The 19,962-nt window shown below is 34.5% G+C and overlaps 1 protein-coding gene across 5 annotated transcripts; it reads right to left on the bottom strand.

The window, feature by feature from the left end:
* Positions 1–700: 700 nt before the first annotated feature.
* On the bottom strand, positions 701–17,947 carry LOC123534775 (sushi, von Willebrand factor type A, EGF and pentraxin domain-containing protein 1-like). Of its 5 annotated transcripts, none has more exons than XR_008366422.1 (6): positions 7,534–8,204; positions 6,457–6,529; positions 5,405–5,584; positions 4,912–4,997; positions 3,288–3,373; positions 701–1,733 (listed from the first exon to the last, which is right to left on the bottom strand). XR_008366422.1 is itself a non-coding variant. In XM_053519487.1 (6 exons), exons 1-6 carry the CDS (start codon positions 17,660–17,662, stop codon positions 1,730–1,732), a joined length of 435 nt encoding a protein of 144 aa, XP_053375462.1. In that variant the 5' UTR covers positions 17,663–17,934; the 3' UTR covers positions 701–1,729. The 5 variants fall into 5 exon arrangements, 4 of the variants coding, with proteins under 4 accessions (XP_053375462.1, XP_053375460.1, XP_053375461.1 ...); XM_053519487.1 differs by lacking the exon at positions 7,534–8,204 and adding an exon at positions 17,654–17,934 and having other exon boundaries at positions 3,291–3,373; XM_053519485.1 differs by lacking the exon at positions 7,534–8,204 and adding an exon at positions 17,654–17,930.
* Positions 17,948–19,962: the final 2,015 nt, after the last annotated feature.

Raw genomic sequence — 19,962 nt, 5'->3', positions numbered from 1 at the left:
TGATCATGATCTAACTGGTCGCAAAGGCAGAACTAAACGTGTCCAGCATGGTGAGGGTTAAGCCTGTTACAGGTTTCATGAGATGCAATTTCCATTTCCCCTCTCATGCATACTATTTGATTCAGTTAAACAGAGTCTGCTAGTACTTGCTAGACTGCTTTCAACGCTAGATGCTACTTTGTTTGTAAAGAAAGGTTCCCTTGAATCATGATCCAGAGCATTCTATAGATATTTTAGAGTTCAAAATGTGTTTGTTTGTATCATAATAAAATCTATCAGAGGACCCTTTGAATGCACTGAATGCAACAACGAAAAATAAAAGCAGACTCGGTTTGACTTACCGGTAGTCTGTTTATGAGCAATGAAACATGCAACATATCACACGCCCCAAAGAACCACACAGTATAACACATAGTTCAAGTACAATGGGATCGTTTACTGCCACTACTTAATGACTGCTATTGTGATACCGATAGTTCATAAAATCTATTAGGCAATCCTTTAGAAGCAAATAACGCCATCAAACAAAGCAACGATATAGACTTGGTTTGATACAGTCTGTTCATGAGAGATAATGAAATGTGTAACAACCCTCTCACCGAAAGCACCTAATTGTTTTAGTTGCCATTGGTTGCCAGTATGAGAGACCCATACGCAAGAATGTTGACATGATCTAAGAGGCTTTCAAATGATGAAAGTATAAGACACAGAAAATGTTTTAATTCCAGTAATTTCCACTGTGATAATTAAAATGTTAAAATCACGTGTTTAAGCCTCGGACGACCGATTTCTATCGATTAATCCGCAATATTCTTGAGAAATACCAAATGCAAATATACTAATATTATTCAAATTCTGTGCACCTTTATCAAGACATGGACACATTTTAAGTTTATTCAACAAAGGTCAAGTAGCGCTATTGCTATCTTGCATTTATACAGTTAATGTCAGTCTCTTGGAATTGTGTATTCGAATTGCATTATATTTGAACGGTCAATAACTTGCAGTACGCTTTTTAATTTATTTGCCAACAACAAATATGAGGAACAAACGTATCATAGTCTCAGTAATAGTTTTTAAATATCTAAACTTGACAGTAGGTTTGAAGTTGAATGTCAGAGTTTATGTCCGAGTGGAAAAGAATATAAAATAAATTTGAACTGAGGAGAAACGCATTCAAAGTAAATTCTTCTGAGGCTCAGTTAGTAATTAAACTCATTTTCAATATTATCAAATTGTTTTGCTTGTATAAACTGTCAGCCTGTGTATAGAATATAAGCGAAATGAAAAAATATCCATTGAAACTTATTATTCAACCTGACTGTTGTACAAAACTCACACTAAACAGAGCACATGTTTAATTTTGTCACATTTTATTACTGAGCTTTATTTTCAAAATAAGTTGTCTAATTATGTAACTATGTACTGGAAGTAAAACTATGAAGTACACTTTGTCAGTGTTAATAAAGTAATCACGCAAAATATATGCTGATATTTCTGAACGCTTTATCTGAATTCACAAACACTGTCGAATTTACGATAACAAGCCCCGTCATTCCACTGGTAATTCCAATTACGAATCATATCCATACAGCTTATTCCTCCGTCGGGGTTGTAAGGCTGACCAGATTTCCAGTTTACGTAATCACTGTTCACGACTGAACCGTCTAACCATACAAACGTATTCACCAGGTTCTGCTTGCTTTTGCCACCTATCCAAACTCTTCGGCTAACTATAAGATAGAACATTCGTTATAAACATACACGGACATAGGTGAAATGTGTTCATTCGAGAAAATCTGTTTACAAGAACATGTTGCGAAATTGAAATTTAATGTAAAATATGGTTTGAATGCTTTTAAACAATTTTAATTGTACGTCAAAGCTCCTTTTTAAAGACGATATTTACAGTTTTCTTTTGCCTCGAATTCTTTCATTTTCCGGAAGTTTTAATTTACTATTTCAATTGCTAACAGAGGGGTAATTAGTATTAATATAAACCTGAATAGTATTGCAAATATTTTGTAATGTGTGAATTGTATTCAAAAGCTAGTTTTTAAAGGTATGATATTCGCATCTTTCATTTAATTTCATGTGTGTAAAGCTACATTCATTATATAAACTTTGTGTGTAAAGCTGCTTTCACCATATAAACTGGGTATGTAAAGCTGCTTTCACTATATAAACTGGGTATGTAAAGCTGCTTTCCCTATATGAACTGTGTGTGTGAAGTTGTTTTCACTATATAAACTGTGTATGTGAAGCTGCAATCACTTTGTAAACTGTGTGTATAGCTGTACTCACTATATAAACTGACTCTGTTTGTAAAACTACATTCATTATATAAACTGTGTGTAGAGTTGCATTCACTTCATAAACTGACTTTGTTTGTAAAGCTGCATTCACTACAAAAACTGACTGTACATGAAAAGCTTCAGTCACTATATAAATTGACTATGTGTTTAAAACTGCATTCACTATATAAACTATGTGTTTAAAGCTGCTTTGACTATATAAACCGACTATGAATGTAAAGCTGCATTCAGTATTTAAACGGACAATGTGTGTAAGGCCACGTGCACAATTAATTGGCATATGTAGTAACAGTCAATGTCATTTCATTAGTGCTAAAACAAATTCATACTGTGGCTATATATACATTTGTTGAGTGCATATGTACTATTTTGGACGAACATACAAACACGTATATTTTGTGCTTACATCGATGCATGCTTCGCAGTGATTTGTTTTCAAAATAGTTTTCAAGAACATTGTTATGTTTTGAAATATATAAGACTATTGATCATTTACTTTTGATTTTAATTGTAACTAAACTGACCAAATATATGTTTTTTTGGACTTCAAAAATGTCATAGACCTTTGAATTTGACTAAAAATACTGTACACACCTTACTGGAGTAAATGTTAAGGTTTGGTCTATTCCTTCTGATTTATTCTGCCCCAAATCTGATGACACTTTTCAAACAAAAATGACATATTTAAAATAAAAATCTTCTTTAGAAAGGTGCCGAAATGTGAATGATAAAATAAATCAAACCATTCTTTTATCAGCTATTACTCCTGAAGGAACATGAAGGATTCAAAAGTCAGAACTTGTATCAAAATATATGCTAAATCAAAAGTATCTTGCCTTCTTATCAAGGTAAAGTGATTTATTCTAGTCTGCAATGCGAAACATGCAGCAGGTAAAATATGCAAATAAAACAGATATTTGATGTATAATACATATATTTACAAAACTGCAATAGAATTATTTTTGAATATACTACCAGAAAAAAAGCTTTTCTATTACATCTTGTTCTTGTTGTGATTTTATGTCGGCCAAATATCCACCAAGACATTCACAGTTTGACTGTAATTAAATATTTAGTCACATTTGGGCGAGAACATCACAATTACAAAGTGTTCGGCTATTTACACGGCTATTTACACAATTACAAAGTGTTTGGCTATTTACACAATTACAAAGTGTTCGGCTAAGATTTAGATAACCCGCCCGCTTAGCTCAGTAGGTAAGAGCGTTGGTCTACGGACCGCGGGGTCGCGAGTTCGATCCTCGGGCGGGGCGTATGTTCTCCGTGACTATTTGATAAACGACATTGTGTCTGAAATCATTAGTCCTCCACCTCTGATAATTCATGTGGGGAAGTTGGCAGTTACTTGCGGAGAACAGGTTTGTACTGGTACAGAATCCAGGAACACTGGTAAGTTTAACTGCCCGCCGTTACATGATTGAAATACTGTTGAAAAACGGCGTTAAACCCAAAACAAACAAACAAACAAAGATTTAGATAATGCTCAAACCAGAATTGTATTACTATCAGCGACTGAGAGATTTTACCAGCATGACCTAATACAGAATTGTTGTTGTATTGACATATGCTAAATCAAAATCAGTCATGATTCGCATCGAATTTGGCAATGCATTTACAGAGTTATGTCTATCTTATGACCATACGGTCGATGCTTTACACTAAAAAAATGTCATAAGTATATTTTCATTGGCAAATATATAACATGTACTAGCCAAACTCTCTATGTAAACATTAGTTGCAAATAAAACACTATGTGGTGGAAGAAGTTTTCATGATCATACTTGTAGGAATACATTTGATTTTTTTTTTGTTTTATTAAGTTTAGAGTCATACCGACACGGCGACATTTCCAGTTTTTGGAAGTGAATACAGACCTCATGTGCCCCACCGGGCATTGTTTCATGCACGAGATACCTGGGTGAAATCACCGATCTTCCCTTAATCAGGTGGATGACTTCGATCTTACCTGAAGAACTCTACACTCGAATCCGCGTCAGTGAGATGCAAGTCAGAGACCTTAATCACTCGGATACAGAAGCCCAAATAGTGCACTTGAAACCAAGTACTAACATTATATAAATCGTCTTGCATATGATGATTTGCTCCACCATTTGATATCAAAATTTGAGATTAATTTATTAGGAATCAACAAATAAATGATAATTATTCTATATCTATTTTATTTATCCAATCGTGAACGTTTATTTGCAACACGTGACCGTACAATATATTACCGTATTGGACGCACGTGCATACGATTTTTCCATATTTGGACTGTTCGACAGTCCAATGTAGAAAATACAATAAAGCCCGAAACGTGTGAAAATGGTCCGAATGTAAATCTTGAAATCAGTCACATTGGTATACAGAAATATATTTGCACTCATACCAAGCTGGGAAAATACAGAAAAAGGCAGAAATACAATATTCATTGAATCACCTTTTAATTTAACTAAAATAAAATAGAAATAGAAGCTCGTCCAATATGGTTTTCTCATCTGGGTACTCGTCCAAATATATCTCTGTATTGTACAGAACAATGTTAAATAACCTAATATTATCTATAATATGACACCTTAGCTTCATCCCAAGTGTATTTGTTCCTCACCAACATGTAGTAGGTGTCATCCGATCTTAGTACGTCTGCAGTGAATGCAACCTCTGAAATACAGTCAACAGCATGTTACGTACATCGTAACTGCATGTTTCTTTTGTTTGACTTATCAGATTATTCATACAGTAAAATAAGTATAGCCTGATAAGAAATATATATCATGAACGATACTTTGAGCCTTTTCCTTTTATGTGTTTACTATCTTGGCATTTGCCGATACGAGATAGATACGAGATAGATATCTGGAAATCTATTGAAATGAAATAAAATTGAGTAAGAAGAACATAAGTAAATGTAATGCTAGAATGCGTAAACGCAGTTTTTGGGAACGATTCACGAACAATCTGAGTTATTCTCTAAACGCACGTGTAAGTAAAGTAGAAAAAATACACAGGTGTGGTCTAAAATCTGAGATTAAATTGCAAGATAATGCAAAGAAGAAATAAGTTTCTACCGGGTAAGCACTTGAAGTTAGTTAAGCCCCAAGCTCCACCAGCTTCACACGTTGATATAGATATGTCTGTGCTATTCATAGCATACCCCTCGTAACATTGATATGAAATCTTACTTCCGACAGAAAACATATTACCATGGAGTACCGCCCTTTCTGGCGTCTTTTCTGGAAGTGGGTAACCTATAAAAACAACAAACCATCCTTTAAACTGAAATAAATACAGTGTACAAATACCTCTGGGTGCGGCCATTGTTTATTGACTATTTGATAGTATAAAATATGTCTAAAGAAACTCCTGTAGCCTCAAGTATGTGAAAATTAATTTTCTTGAAATGAAAACAAAAGTAGCATAGAAATATTAACGGACATCCAATAAATAGAACACAATGGAGACAAAAATTGCTTTATCATAGACAGCTTTAATTTCTAATAACTATTTTTTGGATATATACTTAAATCATGAAGGCAAATATAACATGCTGCAGACGTGTAGCGTCGAAGCTTTCTTAACAAAATATAGCTTTCATCTTAGTGCATTCGATTAGCTCTTGTGGTCTGTCAAATTGCTTAAGGAAGATATCAAACCTGATGTTAGTCATTTATCATCCACAAGTACCATTGTATGGTCTACAATAGTATATTTTCTGTAAATAAATTCTGATTGAGCCGGTGCTAAGGGGTATGAAGGATTTTCACATTTCAATATCTCCTTGGATCAGATTTTCAAACCGGATCTGCTATTACTTTGCTTGTCCATGAAACCGCAAGTACTGGGCAATTTTATTACATCATACAGACCAGCTAACCTTACACTTTATATGGAATTTGTTCCGGTTTAAGTTTATGCTATTACTCCAAATGAATTGCAGCTGTATGATGTATGACTTGTGGCGTAATTAAAAGCCACATTGTCACAGAAGTTTCTCATACTTTTGCAAATAAAACACATATATGCAACCTGTTTTAATATTGATTAAATCAGTCAGGGCGTGACAAAACTTTCATAGTATACGACTGTTCTGCAAGTGTACGTGCAGCTTAAAGTTACTTACCGGAGTTACCACATTTCTGATCTATACTGAATTCACCATTGTCACTACAACCTTCGCATGGACTGTACTCATCCTGAAAAATCAGAGATATATTGTGAGCATTTAAATACCTGTGACATTTTATTTGTATACAATTTTAAACATTTTTTTTTTATTTCCAGACCTCTTCCCGTTCACTTATTTTTCAGGAAGCACAATGATTCTCCTAATACCATTAAAGTAGTTGGTGCCATTTTCAAAAGCTGTATCTTTGCAGTCTAAATTCGTTTTCCCTGTTGGAATTATATTCATCTCAGTTCTATTTTGATATCGATTTCGTTCGATAACAAAACAACAACAAAAAGATGGAGGTATATGATAAGTTGACACAGTAGCTACATCTTGGATTTTTGTATTCGGCTCTAGTGGATTTTGAGATTGGGTATTGGATATACTCGGCATTTTCCGTATCCAATAATCATTACCGATTCGATAGTCGGCATATGTACAACCAACGGGAAAGAAAATGGTTTCAAAATAAATCTGTCAACATCGTAATTTTGCTTCAAGAAAAATGTTCAGCTTGGTCTTGCATTTGTACAAAATACTTTCAATTATCGTGAAAATCAGGATTTAAAAGGTAATTTTTAACCTCGCAAATTTTGATTGTTTGGACTCGTAAAATCAAATGTGTTAAAATTTATGTTCTAAAATGACATTGCACCTAGCATAAGCAGCGGTAAACGTTCTGTTTGGTAAATTGACGAAATTGACGATGACTGTTGTTTCGTATTTCCCGGGACCCATTTTCTCGATGGTCGTAATCAAATTACATTGGACACACATGCCATTTGATAGAATCATTCTACTTGCAACAATTTAGACAATATATACACTCTAAAATGTAAATGTCCGTGCTCGAGGAAATATGCAAAGTTGTCATTTTAGTCGAGTTGTCCGAATATGTTTATCCGAAAACTTGCTAGGCAGATAAACACGCAAAGTCTCTTTGGAAAATGTCTGTTTGGGGAAATGTACATTATTGTTCTTATGTGGAATAGGTTTTACGAGTTTTATCATCATATACGGTATATTTACCTGTTAGGCTGTCTTATTACCGATTTAAATACATTGTTGTATCGATTATAAGTTGTTTTTTTTTTCTCAACAACTGCTGTTGTTTATGGAGGCAGTAAACAGTTTTGAGCTGTTAGTGTCGAATTGGCCGGGGTGAAATTTACAAATAAGAGGCAATTTACGGAATGAAGTGCATATTTGAACTTCTAAATAATAATAATTGCTAGAATTGAAGTTTCAGCGGCTAGAATTGAGTTTCACTTATTTAAAAAAAATCAGTTGAGTAGCCTTGATCTTGATAGTATGACGTAATGACTTGCAGGAGCGTATACATGCTTCCTCTGAGCTAGCTTAAAGTGGGGTTGTCATTTTAGCAGGGGCCTCAGGAAAACTGGAACAGTGAAAAAACGGTACGGATGGCACATATATTTGAGCTTATTTTCAGATTTTACAGTGTTACTGGAGTATGGAACAGTGTAGCAATTGGGGCTATCGTTTTCAGGGAATTTTCTGCAGCGATTTAAAAATCGGCAAATTTAGCTTTTTTCGTCATCAGTTTCCGCGACCGGGAGAGCACAAAATTCAGGTCTTGTAAACAGAAAACTAGATATTAGAGATGTATTGTAGATGGTTTGTAACGATAGACATACAGTGGTGTTAATGTTGCAATATCTTTATTTCAGGTGTGTGGTTACAGACTTTTGTGTGAGTTTTTGAAAGTTAGGTAGGCGACTCTAAGCCGAGAAGCTCAGAAAACTGTTTACTGCCTCCTATTAAGATAACCACAGGAACGGTAACTCTCGCCCACTCGTGAAACACACTGTTTAGGTTAAAGGTCAGTAATTCAAATCCTTCTTTGTTTCATATAAAAAACGACAACTTCAGGTCGTCTTTACGTATCTTTAGAGAACATAACTTTTTCCTACACCTATTTTTCATGAAAGTTCTATCAAAAATTAACGAAAAAATGAAAAGAAATTAGGGGGATATGTAGTTCCTAGTGAAATGCCAGTCAGTTGTGGTCTGCTACCCTAAAAATGGCGCATATTTACTCTCGTCCGCGCAATAAACACCTACTTCCGGTTTCGATCTGCAAAACTTGCCATGTGGGCTGTATGAACATGAAAACCGTCTCATTTCATGCAGAATGTCTTCTAGTAGTGAAAAACGGTGATTAAAGCACTCGTTCTACACGAATTCGCGCAAAAAATGGGAAAATTAGGATCTATTTATTATGGACTTCTTTCATCTTTCCTACACCACGGAAGCACATTTTCGACCGAATTACTGACCTTATTCCTTTAAGCCAAGATTAAGGTATATACAGGGGCGTCGGAAGTGGGGCCGCAGGGGCCGCGACCGCGGCTCCAATAATTTGCCCAAAAACGATTTTTTGTAAATTCATAAGTTGGAGTCGCAGGTCCGCGGACCCAATATTTTGTATAGTATATTAAATTTTGCTTCGCGTTAAACAATACACGCTGTCCAGATTAGTGTGTTACCGTGGTGACGGTGACACGATCGGGGGTGTTAATTGGAGTCATACACACGTGTCCGTGATTGGACTTAATTACGCATGAACAAATCAGCATGTTTTTAATTGGCATGTCTTTAGTCAATGGAATGTTTAAGCTATACCCAGCCGCAAAGATCTAGGGTATTAACTTATAAAATTCAGAAAAATAATTATCATGTTTTTATTTAATGAAAGAGGTAAGTGTTAAGATTTATCACACCGCTAAGATGTAAGGAATTAATTACATAAATTGTTTTTACTAAAAAAATGATATTTCAAACAAAAATAAGAAATGAATGTAACATGAATGATTATTGTTCAATACATTAAATACAAACAAAAAAAAAAAAAAAAAACATACATGCATTCTTTGTATTGCGTTATACATTATTAATTCTGATAAGAGTTTATTAAACTTTATTTTGCTTATAGTCATGTAAATAGTAAGAAAATACTGGAGACTTGAGATGCGATTCAGTACCCTTAAAATGCACCAGAACTCGCCATTTATGATCCTGTTTTGAAAAAATTTCAGGGGGAGGTCCCCCTTACCCCCCTTACGGGAGGGGGATGCCCCCTCCCGTACCTACCCCCCTCGCGGCCCCAATATCAAACACATTCCGACGCCCCTGATATACATGGTATAAATTTGATGTACAAGGTAACAGTGTAAGTGTCAGGTAAATACTAAACGAATGGGTTTAAATTTCGTTAAAGTAACTTTCGGTGGCAGTGCTCGCGCTGCCAATCGACATTATCGCCAAACGGCGATTATTTTATTCAAATGGCGGTTAAAACGCAATTTTGGCGATAGAAAATGGCGATTAATTAATAAAAATGCTACAAAAATATTGCAAAAAAATTGTCCTTAAACTGCTGGAACAAATGTAGTTTTATCAACAAAAACGTGCGAAGTCGGTAGCAGGAAGTGTATTTGCCCAGAGGCATAACTACCCCCTCTAAACGGTGACTTTGACACGCTTAATTGAACACAGTCTACTGTTTATTAAATGGCCAGTAATTATCGGCAATTAGCGTGACACCTCGTGTCTGTTTTGTTGTTGACAGTTTGATCTCGGTTGGAGATAATACTCAATCTTCAATTAGTATCATAATATCTATATTTTTTATATTTCTTTCATCAAAATAATATTAAATTTATATGAAATTAAAATTAAGGGAAAAAAAAAAAAAAAAAAAAAAAAAAAAACACTCGATCTTTTACGGTATGTAACGGCAATCTTAGATTTTAGCTGAGAGTAGCTTCCCTTTACCGAAATGGTGAAAATCGCAAATGAACTTATTTCGAAGTTGGAAAATCGTCTATACCCGTGAATACTACGCACTCATGACTCAGGGTTTGTCCCAAGGGTCAAAAATCTGCGCATTTTACACGAGTATCAACAGTATGTTCAGTAATATGATGAATGTATAATTACATTTATTGAAAATGTATTCAGATTTGCACTAGAAGAAATTTGCAATGAATTCGAATGAAAAAACAACAACAACAAAACATTATTCCTGTTTGTTTAATAAATACATACCGTTTGTTTTATGACTGAACTGAAGATATGCATAAATGTTTGATTATTCAAAGCCTATGATAAACATGAATAATGATAATTGAAAAATAAAGTGTGTTTTTTTAAAGTGTTTCATAAAAAAAAATTAAAGATTAAATAGTTATAAATACCCTGTTTTATGATTTTTATTGAAATGCAAAAGCTTGCGTGAATAACGCGCGTGCCAAGTTTGTCTATTAATTTTTCCCCTGATAAAAAAGTGGCTATTAATTTATAATGGCCAGGGCTAGCACTGCGGTGGTATACGCATTGTAGAGTATGAAAGGAGTTTGCTTTTGTAATTGTGATTGTCAATATAAATATCACCTATCACAGGACCCCGCCTTGGGTCAGAAGGAACAACGATTTGATGTAAATATCTGCATGCAAATCTTGCAGTTTTATTTTAATAAACACCACCCCCGCCACCCCCATGTCCTGGGTATAATCAATGGCGGCATATACATTAACGTAATTTCACACAGGAAAATTACAAATACTAAATTATATTATGGCATTATTATCAAATACACATTGATAGATTATACAATAATCTATCAACTCCGTTATAAACGAAAATAGCAATCAGACATGATTATATTCTACTATAGTCCGGCAGATAAGTGCTTGTCTTCAAAGTATTTCAATGTATTTTATGGCTGAATAATATTATTTTGTGTACATGCTAATTTGATAAAGTAGATACATTCAGTATTTGTACACTTTAAACATTGCGATCGATCTCTAAAAATAAAGGATTGTAATTGCGTACAGGCATTTATCTATGATTTGCGTATGGACATTTACAGAGAATAGTTAGTGCATGCTACCAGTTCTTAAAGCGACATTTGTAATTTTGTCAGCAGTTATTAAGCAAAGTCTCTTAATTATTAAATACTTGCCATAATCATTTGCTTCTAATGTTTCATTTGTAGATATTTTTAGAGCTACAGATCGGCGTGAAGTTGGCAGTACAGCAGTAGCAGCAGTAGCAGCAGCAGTTAACTGCTGCTACTGCCAGCAGTAGGAGCAGTTAATTGCTGCTACTGCCAGCAGTTACATCAGTTAACTGCTGCTACTGCCATCAGTTACAACAGTAAAATGTTAGTACTATCACAAGCGAAGATGAAGTGCTGCTACTGCGAGCAGTTAAAACAATTAACTACTGCTACTGCCAGCAGTTACAACAGTTAAATTGCTTGTACTACCACAAATGAAGTGCTGGCATGAGTTAATGTTCAGTTTTAAAGTTAGCAATGCTTTACGCTTTTTATAAAGGAACGGTATATAATTTGGATAGTGGGTGCATATACAATGCTACTGCCAGCAGTTACAATGGTTAACTGCTGCTACTGCCAGCAGTTACAACGGTTAAATGCTTGTACTACCACAAGTGAAGATGATGAAGTGAAGTGCTGCTACTGCCAGCATATACAGTTAACTGATGCTATTGTCAGCAGTTAGAACAGTTAAATGCTTGTACTTACAGAAGTGAAATGCTGCTATTGGCATGAGTTACTTTTCAATTATAAAGTTAGTGATGCTTTATACTTTTTATAAAGGAACGGTGTATAATTTAGATAGTGTTTGCATATACAATATAGCAGTATAGATAGTATATTTTGTATAATAATTAATTTTAGCAACAAAAAGATGAACCGCCTAAATAGCTGTGATAGTATGGTAGGTATAAGCATTGCTTAAATATCCATCCGTATTTTTATCTATATAAATTTTCATTTTTAACATAGTATAATGCAAAGCCATAACAGATCGGAAGTGTACGGTGGCACAGAGGTGACAAAGATGTTTTTTTTTATTAATACGTGCGCACGTACTAGTACAAAAAACATCCTCGCACATATTATAAAAAAACATCTTCGTACGTATGAAGTAATACGTGCGCACGTACTAGTGCAAAAAACATTATCGCACATACTATAAATAAACATCTTCGTACGTTTAAAGTAATACGTGCGCACATACTGGTACAAAAAACATCATCGCATATACTATAAAAAACATCTTAGTACGTATAAAGTAATACGTGCGTACGTACTAGTATAAAAAACATCGTCGTACGTATAAAGTAATACGTGCGCACGTAAAGGTTTTACGTGCGCACGTATTAGTTTATGCGTAGGTAGATATTTTTTTATAAACTAGTACATGCGCACGTAAAATCTTTTACGTGCGCACGTATTACCTCAGACGTACGAAGTTGTCTTTTTATAGTACATGCGATGATGTTTTTTGTACTAGTACGTACGAAGATGTTTTTTTATAGTATGTGCGATGATGTTTTTTTATACTAGTACGTGCGCACATATTAGTTATTACGTGCGCACGTATTAATATAAAAAAACATCTGTGTCACCTCTGTGCCACCGTAGAAATGTAATGCGTATTTTAGTATTTTTTACAAGTAAGTACAAAATATTTTATATGCACAATGTATGAGATGCATGCATGTGCAAATAGAATTAGTTATTATTTAGCCTAGAAAAAATTGTACTCTGTACTCTGACGAATTAGCTGGCGAGACTTACCGATAATGAAAATTATGCATGATTTTTTTTGTGTTAAGATGAAAGTTATTGTACATAACAAGAAAAATGGAAAACATTTAAGTGAAAGAATGAATTTTATCGCACATAAAATGTTCCTAAAAATGAATTGACAGAGTACAGAGTCCCAACCGCTAACGTGACAAAACTACAGACAACCACAACACCATTGAAGGGAACATAATAAAACACGCGAGAGACGATCGTATAAATTGAACTTTCAAATGTCAAATCAGTTTATAGTATAGATTTAACTCCAACTTTTGGCCATAACTATAATGTAATTACCTCCCCGGACTGCATCTTAAGAAACTGAAAGTAGAAAATCTCGCGCTTTTCTAAATAGGAAGGAATGGTTTCGAATTAGGCCCGAGCACGTTTTCTGAATAAAATGAGTGCATGTATTTTAAAGGCATTTATATTCAAATAGTTATTTTCAACGATAAACGAAGTAAAAATACAAACAACAGTAACAGTTTGAAGGAAGTTGTTGTGTGTTAAAATCGAATTACCCAGCTCCTGACTAAAAATAGAATGGCGAGTTAGATCATGCAAAACAGGAAAGGGCAGTCATCCATCAATGTATTCATCCATGTACATTGTACAGATTAAAATCATGACATTTAAATAAGACAGAAGTTTGGGGATCTGTTAACTGCTGCTACTGCTGTACTGCCAACTTCACGCCGATAATCTGGATCAGTTTTACATATGAATATCTTAAAATTTGTCCGTAAACTGGCCTTTTGGTAAAATTCTAACATTTAATTTAACACTGTTCCTGCGATTTATCTGAATATTAAAAGGGACCTTATTTTCGTGAAACATCTTTCTTCTTAGTTTAAGCTTTGTCAGAAGTATACTTCGTGAAACAGACTCAGTAATAGAAATAATAATGACAAAATTAACAAACACTAAAAATTTCACGACTTAATTACCAATTGTAAAATTATAAAATAAATGTTAACATGTTTATGTTTATCAGTATGTCTAAATTACATGTACTTCACTGTGCAATGTTTTGTCAATTTTTGTTTGTTTATTTGTTATTGTTTTTTTCGGGGATGGTTGGGGCGGGAGATCTTATGCCGTTTCTAAACAGTATTTCATTTAAGTTGGACAGTCAGTTTCCTGGATTTCATACAAGTATTAACTTTATCTCCACAAGTATCTGCTAAATGGAAGGAAATAAAAAGGACAATAAGAGGAAAAATAGTGACGAATCTATGAACGATGAGCGAAAATCAGGTCGGTATACGCAAACACTCGAGGGAACAACTGTTGTTAGTAGCATTTTGAAAGAGACAAATTCAGTGTTATTTAGAAGAAAGATGTTTCACGAAAATAAGGTCCCTTCTAATATTTAGATAAATCGCAGGTACTGTTTAAAATTAAATGTTAGAATTTTACCACAAGGTCGGTTTTAGGACAAGTTTTAAGATATTCTTATGTAAAACTGATCCAGAATCTATATTTATAACAGGTCAAACTTATGAACTGATAGTTTTATTAACCCTTTACAATGCACGTACTCGTCTTTCGTTAAACGGCTTCACATTTGGCTGCATGGCATCAAATTTTGATACGCCGCTCCAAATCACACAACACGGTTTCAGTATGCATTAGACGGTGCCAAGCCGCTTAATGAATCGTTTCATTTTACCAAGCATTCTCAAGGTATCAAAATCTATATGGGTCATCTACTGTAGGGGTGTAACGATACGCTAGTCTCACAATACAATACATATCGTGATACAGATGCAATGATATGGTACGTTACATTGCGATACGCATTGAGCATGAAAAAGAAAAAACACTTGGAAAGTACTTGAAATTTTGTTTTATCTAAAGTTAAAGAAACTGTTATAAATGATACATTTGTTTAGTTACTTTCCTTAACAATGATTTTATGAAAGTTTTCATACATTTTTTTTTTACATTATTTTCTGTATCGTGGAACAAGTCTATGACACGATATGCGTATCGCCAGATTAAGGTATCGCGATACAGTTAATTGTGATGTATCATTACACCCTTAATGTACTGGTCATGATGAACCTGTCGATCATCTTTCATGACCCTTTTCCTGATCCTAGGCCCAAGCGTTCTTGAGTTATCACCCGGAAACCGTTTTACTGTTCCTGGTTACTGTAACCTTGACCTTTGACCTACTGATCTCAAAATCAATCAGGGTCATCTGCTGGTCATGACCAACCTCCCTATCAATTTCATGATGCAAGGCCCAAGCGTTCTTGAGTTATCATCCAGAAACCGTTAAACTGTATAAGATCACTGTGTACTTGACCTTTGACATACAGATCTAAAAATCAATAGTGGTCATCTGCTGGTCATGATCAACCTCCCTACCAACTTACATGATCCTAGGCCCAAGCGTTCTTGAGTTATCACCCGGAAACCATTTAACTGTTCAGGGTCACTGTGACCTTGACCTTTGACATACATTTATCAAAATCAATAGGGGTCATCTGACCAACCTTCCTGTCAACTTTTATGAACTTAGGCCCAAGCCTTCTTGAGTTATCATCCGGAAAACGGATTGATCTACATACCGACCGACAGTCATCTGCAAAACAATATACCCCTTCTTCTTCGAAGGGTGGGGGGCATAATAATGCACAAAACATTGCATGTCATTTTTTGCACGTCACTAATGTCACTATAGATCGATCTCAGGGTCTGAGGATTCACATGCTGCTTTCATCATTTTTACTTCTTTTTACCCTTATACCAAACAATATTTGCTGATCTGGCATTGTAACAAAATTTGAAACTAATTAAAATTTTGCAGAGAAATAATCATGGTAAGACTACATCAACTACAACATAAATTAATTGAAGAATTTTAATTAAGACTAATATTTACCTTTTTTCTAAAATGGCCTTCTGACACGTACTTAGCACATTAGAAAACAATCAAAAATACTTCAGATCAGGGGTGGCGAAATCTGAATTTGACTTGCTTGTCATTTTTTGCCAAGTGCTATTTCGTGCTATTTTGTACTTGTCCATATGATAATCATATAGTAAATTCTTGTCAAACTAGAAGATGCTTTTTTAAAAAAGCGCATGTCTCCCCCAATGCATAGTCGTACAGGCAAGAAGTCAATAGGGGACAGAAGCGAGAGTCAAAGAGTGCAGTGCACGTACCGGTTCCCGATATGTATCGAATACCGGTATTCAGGGTTCGATCGATACATCACATCGAACATTCCTGTATCGATCAAAATATCAATCAAAAACAAACTAACTACATGATAAATGGCCTCAGTAATAGTTCATCTCCAGTCAGCGTAATTTGTTTACTCTGGAAATGCTTTTTTTACAATGTCACACCTGACAGCCAATCAGCGTTCAGCAGCATCGGAAAAAAATGTAAGTATACGGTAGTGATGGGACATCGGTTGGAGAACACCAACCGATTATCGGTTGGAATCGGTTAGCAAACCGATGCGATGTATCAGAAAAATAATCGGTTCAATGTTATTTATTTTCATACTTGTTTATTCAGATATTAATGTCTTTAAATTGTCTGTTTTACTTAAAATTCTAATATTCTTTTGAAAAATAAACAACTACCATTACTCAGATGCTGTAAAGCTGGTTCCAAGTAAACAGAAACTTGTTTAGTAATCACTAATTATTTGCAGACAGGGAAACCCAATAAATTGCAATCCGGTGAACATGTATCATAGACTCATAGCTGACATAATAATTTGTGACAATTGACTGGTATACCTGTACCTGTAACATATCTAGCATACAGCAAGGAAGTACAAATATTTCAGTCTTTCTCTGGCTGACAAAAACAGTGATTGTAGAATCATTAAATGAATTCTCTCATTTTTTGGTAACATTATTATATTATGGTTACTTTAGGCTTAGCCACACTACATAGGCATTGTAACTAAAAATACAAACTTTAAGTAAGAGCTATCTATATTAGATATATATGTAATTAACTGCATCAAAATACAGGGACTGAAAAAATTATTAAATGTAAACAACCACAAGTAGGTTCACATATAATATACATATAATTGATGATTAAACACGTATGACTACTACAAATATCTCAGATTTTTCTTATCCTTCTTTTATTACGAAAGAATGCCACAACATCAATTATATCACAAAAAGTATGGCCACGAACCCACAAGCATTCTCATGCATCAAAAACCAGGTCATCTGCACATGGTCCAAAACACCTGAAACAACAGTTTTAACGTCTGCTTTCCACTGTCAATGTTAGTTTAAGATAAAACACTATTTTTGCAACATGCAGAGCTATAAAATTGTATACTTACCTTCATTAAAATTAGGAATATAACCAAATTTACTTGCGAAGCGATAACACATCCGATAATAATGCTTTTGCGCTTACGCACAAACTACGTCACAGGCTCAGGGTCAAAATAATATGACAAAAGAGAAATATCCATAAGTACCTATAATAACAAATATCCATCACTAACTTTTGTCATGAAAAATCAAGTCTAGGACAATGTTTGTATCAGCTACAGAGTTGATCAATTTTATATCGTAAGGACATCATGTACACATAGTAAACTAGTAAACTTTATGTTAATGTAGGGATAATATACGTTTTTCGTGTACTGACGTCTGCAGAAGCCCGGGGGGTTGTTTGTGACCGAGACCGAAGGTCGAGGTCACAAACATATCCCAAGGACTTCTGCAGACGTTAATACACAGACGAAACGTGTATTGTCGCTATTCTGGCATGAAACTCGTACAGAAGTTAGATTTATCGCTGAGTAAGACGGTTTCGATATTCCGGCCGGTATGTACAGTCGAATGAAGTCGCATTTAGTGTTGTCAGGGAGACGTGTTTTAGATATCCGCGCCGAGACGAAGGGGTATTTTCTGAGGTGTGACGCGGCCATATTCAATCGTGCAACATCGGGCATTTCCGTATTCCGATAGGTAGATTTTTTTTTTATTAAGGGAGACTTTCCGGAAATTATTTTTGTGTCGAAAAATGAAAACAAAAAAGGGGGTTATGCCTTTAGAGCATCAGTAAGTTGATGTCTATCATCACTAGCCATGTTTAAAGCATAAAAATTGCATTTTTGCAAATTTTTGTTAAAAAGTTGAAAAAAAAATTCTCCAAGGCCATAAAAATCTTTTAGGGTCGGGCCAAAAATTTAGGGTAGGTCGGGATACCGGGAACAATCATAATTTTTTATGCCATGAAGACTAATTCATGGGTGATTAAATTTTGCGAGTAAAATATCAAATGAATGCCACCAGATTGTCTATGTTCACTGATGAACCTCAAAATCCAAGAAAATTAATCCTTCACAAGTATTTAAAATTTCAACCATGGTTTAGATTGTTTTTATAATTGTAACGGGAAGTGTAAATGTCAAAAGTTTGAATGACCAAAATAATGGAGGATAAGTCACAGTACACAGTTACAGTATTGGTTTTATCGCTTGCGCATATTGTCGTGTAGACACGGTAAATGTTAATCGTGTCATATATTCAGTAAACATACAATGATAATGGGGGTGTTGGGTGGTGTAGTTCCCATAAAAAAGATTAAGTAAGAGTATTCAATGTTTTTGGGGGGAATGGGGCCAGGGACTTTAATTACAACTGGGGGGAAAATGTGTCGTAAAACACCAATTTTGGGTTTTTTATTTAATTTCAGAATTTATGAAGTAACAATACTTTTTCAGCAAATTGTATGGTAAAAATACAAGTTAAAGCATTGCAAAAGGTCCTTCTAGGGCACATCTATATAAATATAAAATGATCATCTTGTAAAATTTTGGTTGCAATGTCTGTTTTATACTGCCAAAAAATGTCAGGTAAGTGTTTACGCTAGTTATTAAACATAAATTGTTAAATCGAACAACAAATTAAATATGTTACCACTTTCAGTAGAGTAAATACGGCAATAAAACATTGACCCGGTCAATCCATTACGATTCGATGCGTGAATTTGTTGCGCATAATTAGAGGGTCGCAATGGGGTTTGTTTTCACATATTAACCATGCATTTGAATGTAACGATAATATTTAGTTGTTTACATTTAAATTTGCTGATATATGTCTATCTGGTTGACTGAATGTACATATGTTATGTTATTCAAGAATGGAGGAAATAAAAGAACCAATCAATCATCCTCGGGTTTAGTAATATGTAATCCATGGAACGCGTTCAGTCAGAGAGTCGCCTCAATTAGGAAAGAATAGTTTAACGTTAGAGGTTATTTCTAAGGTCACGGAGTTTAATTGGCCAGCTTGTAATTACAACAGCTTTCGATATGAGTAGCTCAGTCAGGTGTGACTTACCGAATTAAAATATTCCTTCTCAAGAGAAGGAACAATAAAAAAAAAACTTAAAAAAAAATCAATATTTAATGAGAACGGTATTTTTACTTTCGCTTTTATTTTGACTAGATGTAGATAAATTTTAAGTCATTTTTGCAGTAGATGGCTGACTATAGTTTTGTTCCTCTAACATGTCTAAAACATCAATTTTTGGTGTACATTTCGAGTGATTTAATCGATTTTCTTAGTAAAATACTTACCTCTGTAGACGGCATGTTTTTGATCAACAGATGTTTACATAGCGCGTTTCAACGAAGTGCTTTTAGAGAAAATAATTACAAATTACTGTAATATGTTATAAAAACATTGCCAAAAAGGATTTTTTACCAACTTTTTTTAATATCCTGTTGTGACAGTTTTCATACAATTATCCCCAACTTCTTAATGGGAATTTTAGAGGTGAAATTGGGAAAAAAACTTTCTT

This window comes from Mercenaria mercenaria, chromosome 12 (assembly GCF_021730395.1).
Source record: "Mercenaria mercenaria strain notata chromosome 12, MADL_Memer_1, whole genome shotgun sequence".
Classification (NCBI taxonomy): domain Eukaryota; kingdom Metazoa; phylum Mollusca; class Bivalvia; order Venerida; family Veneridae; genus Mercenaria; species Mercenaria mercenaria.
This window is presented reverse-complemented; position numbering and strand designations above follow the sequence as displayed.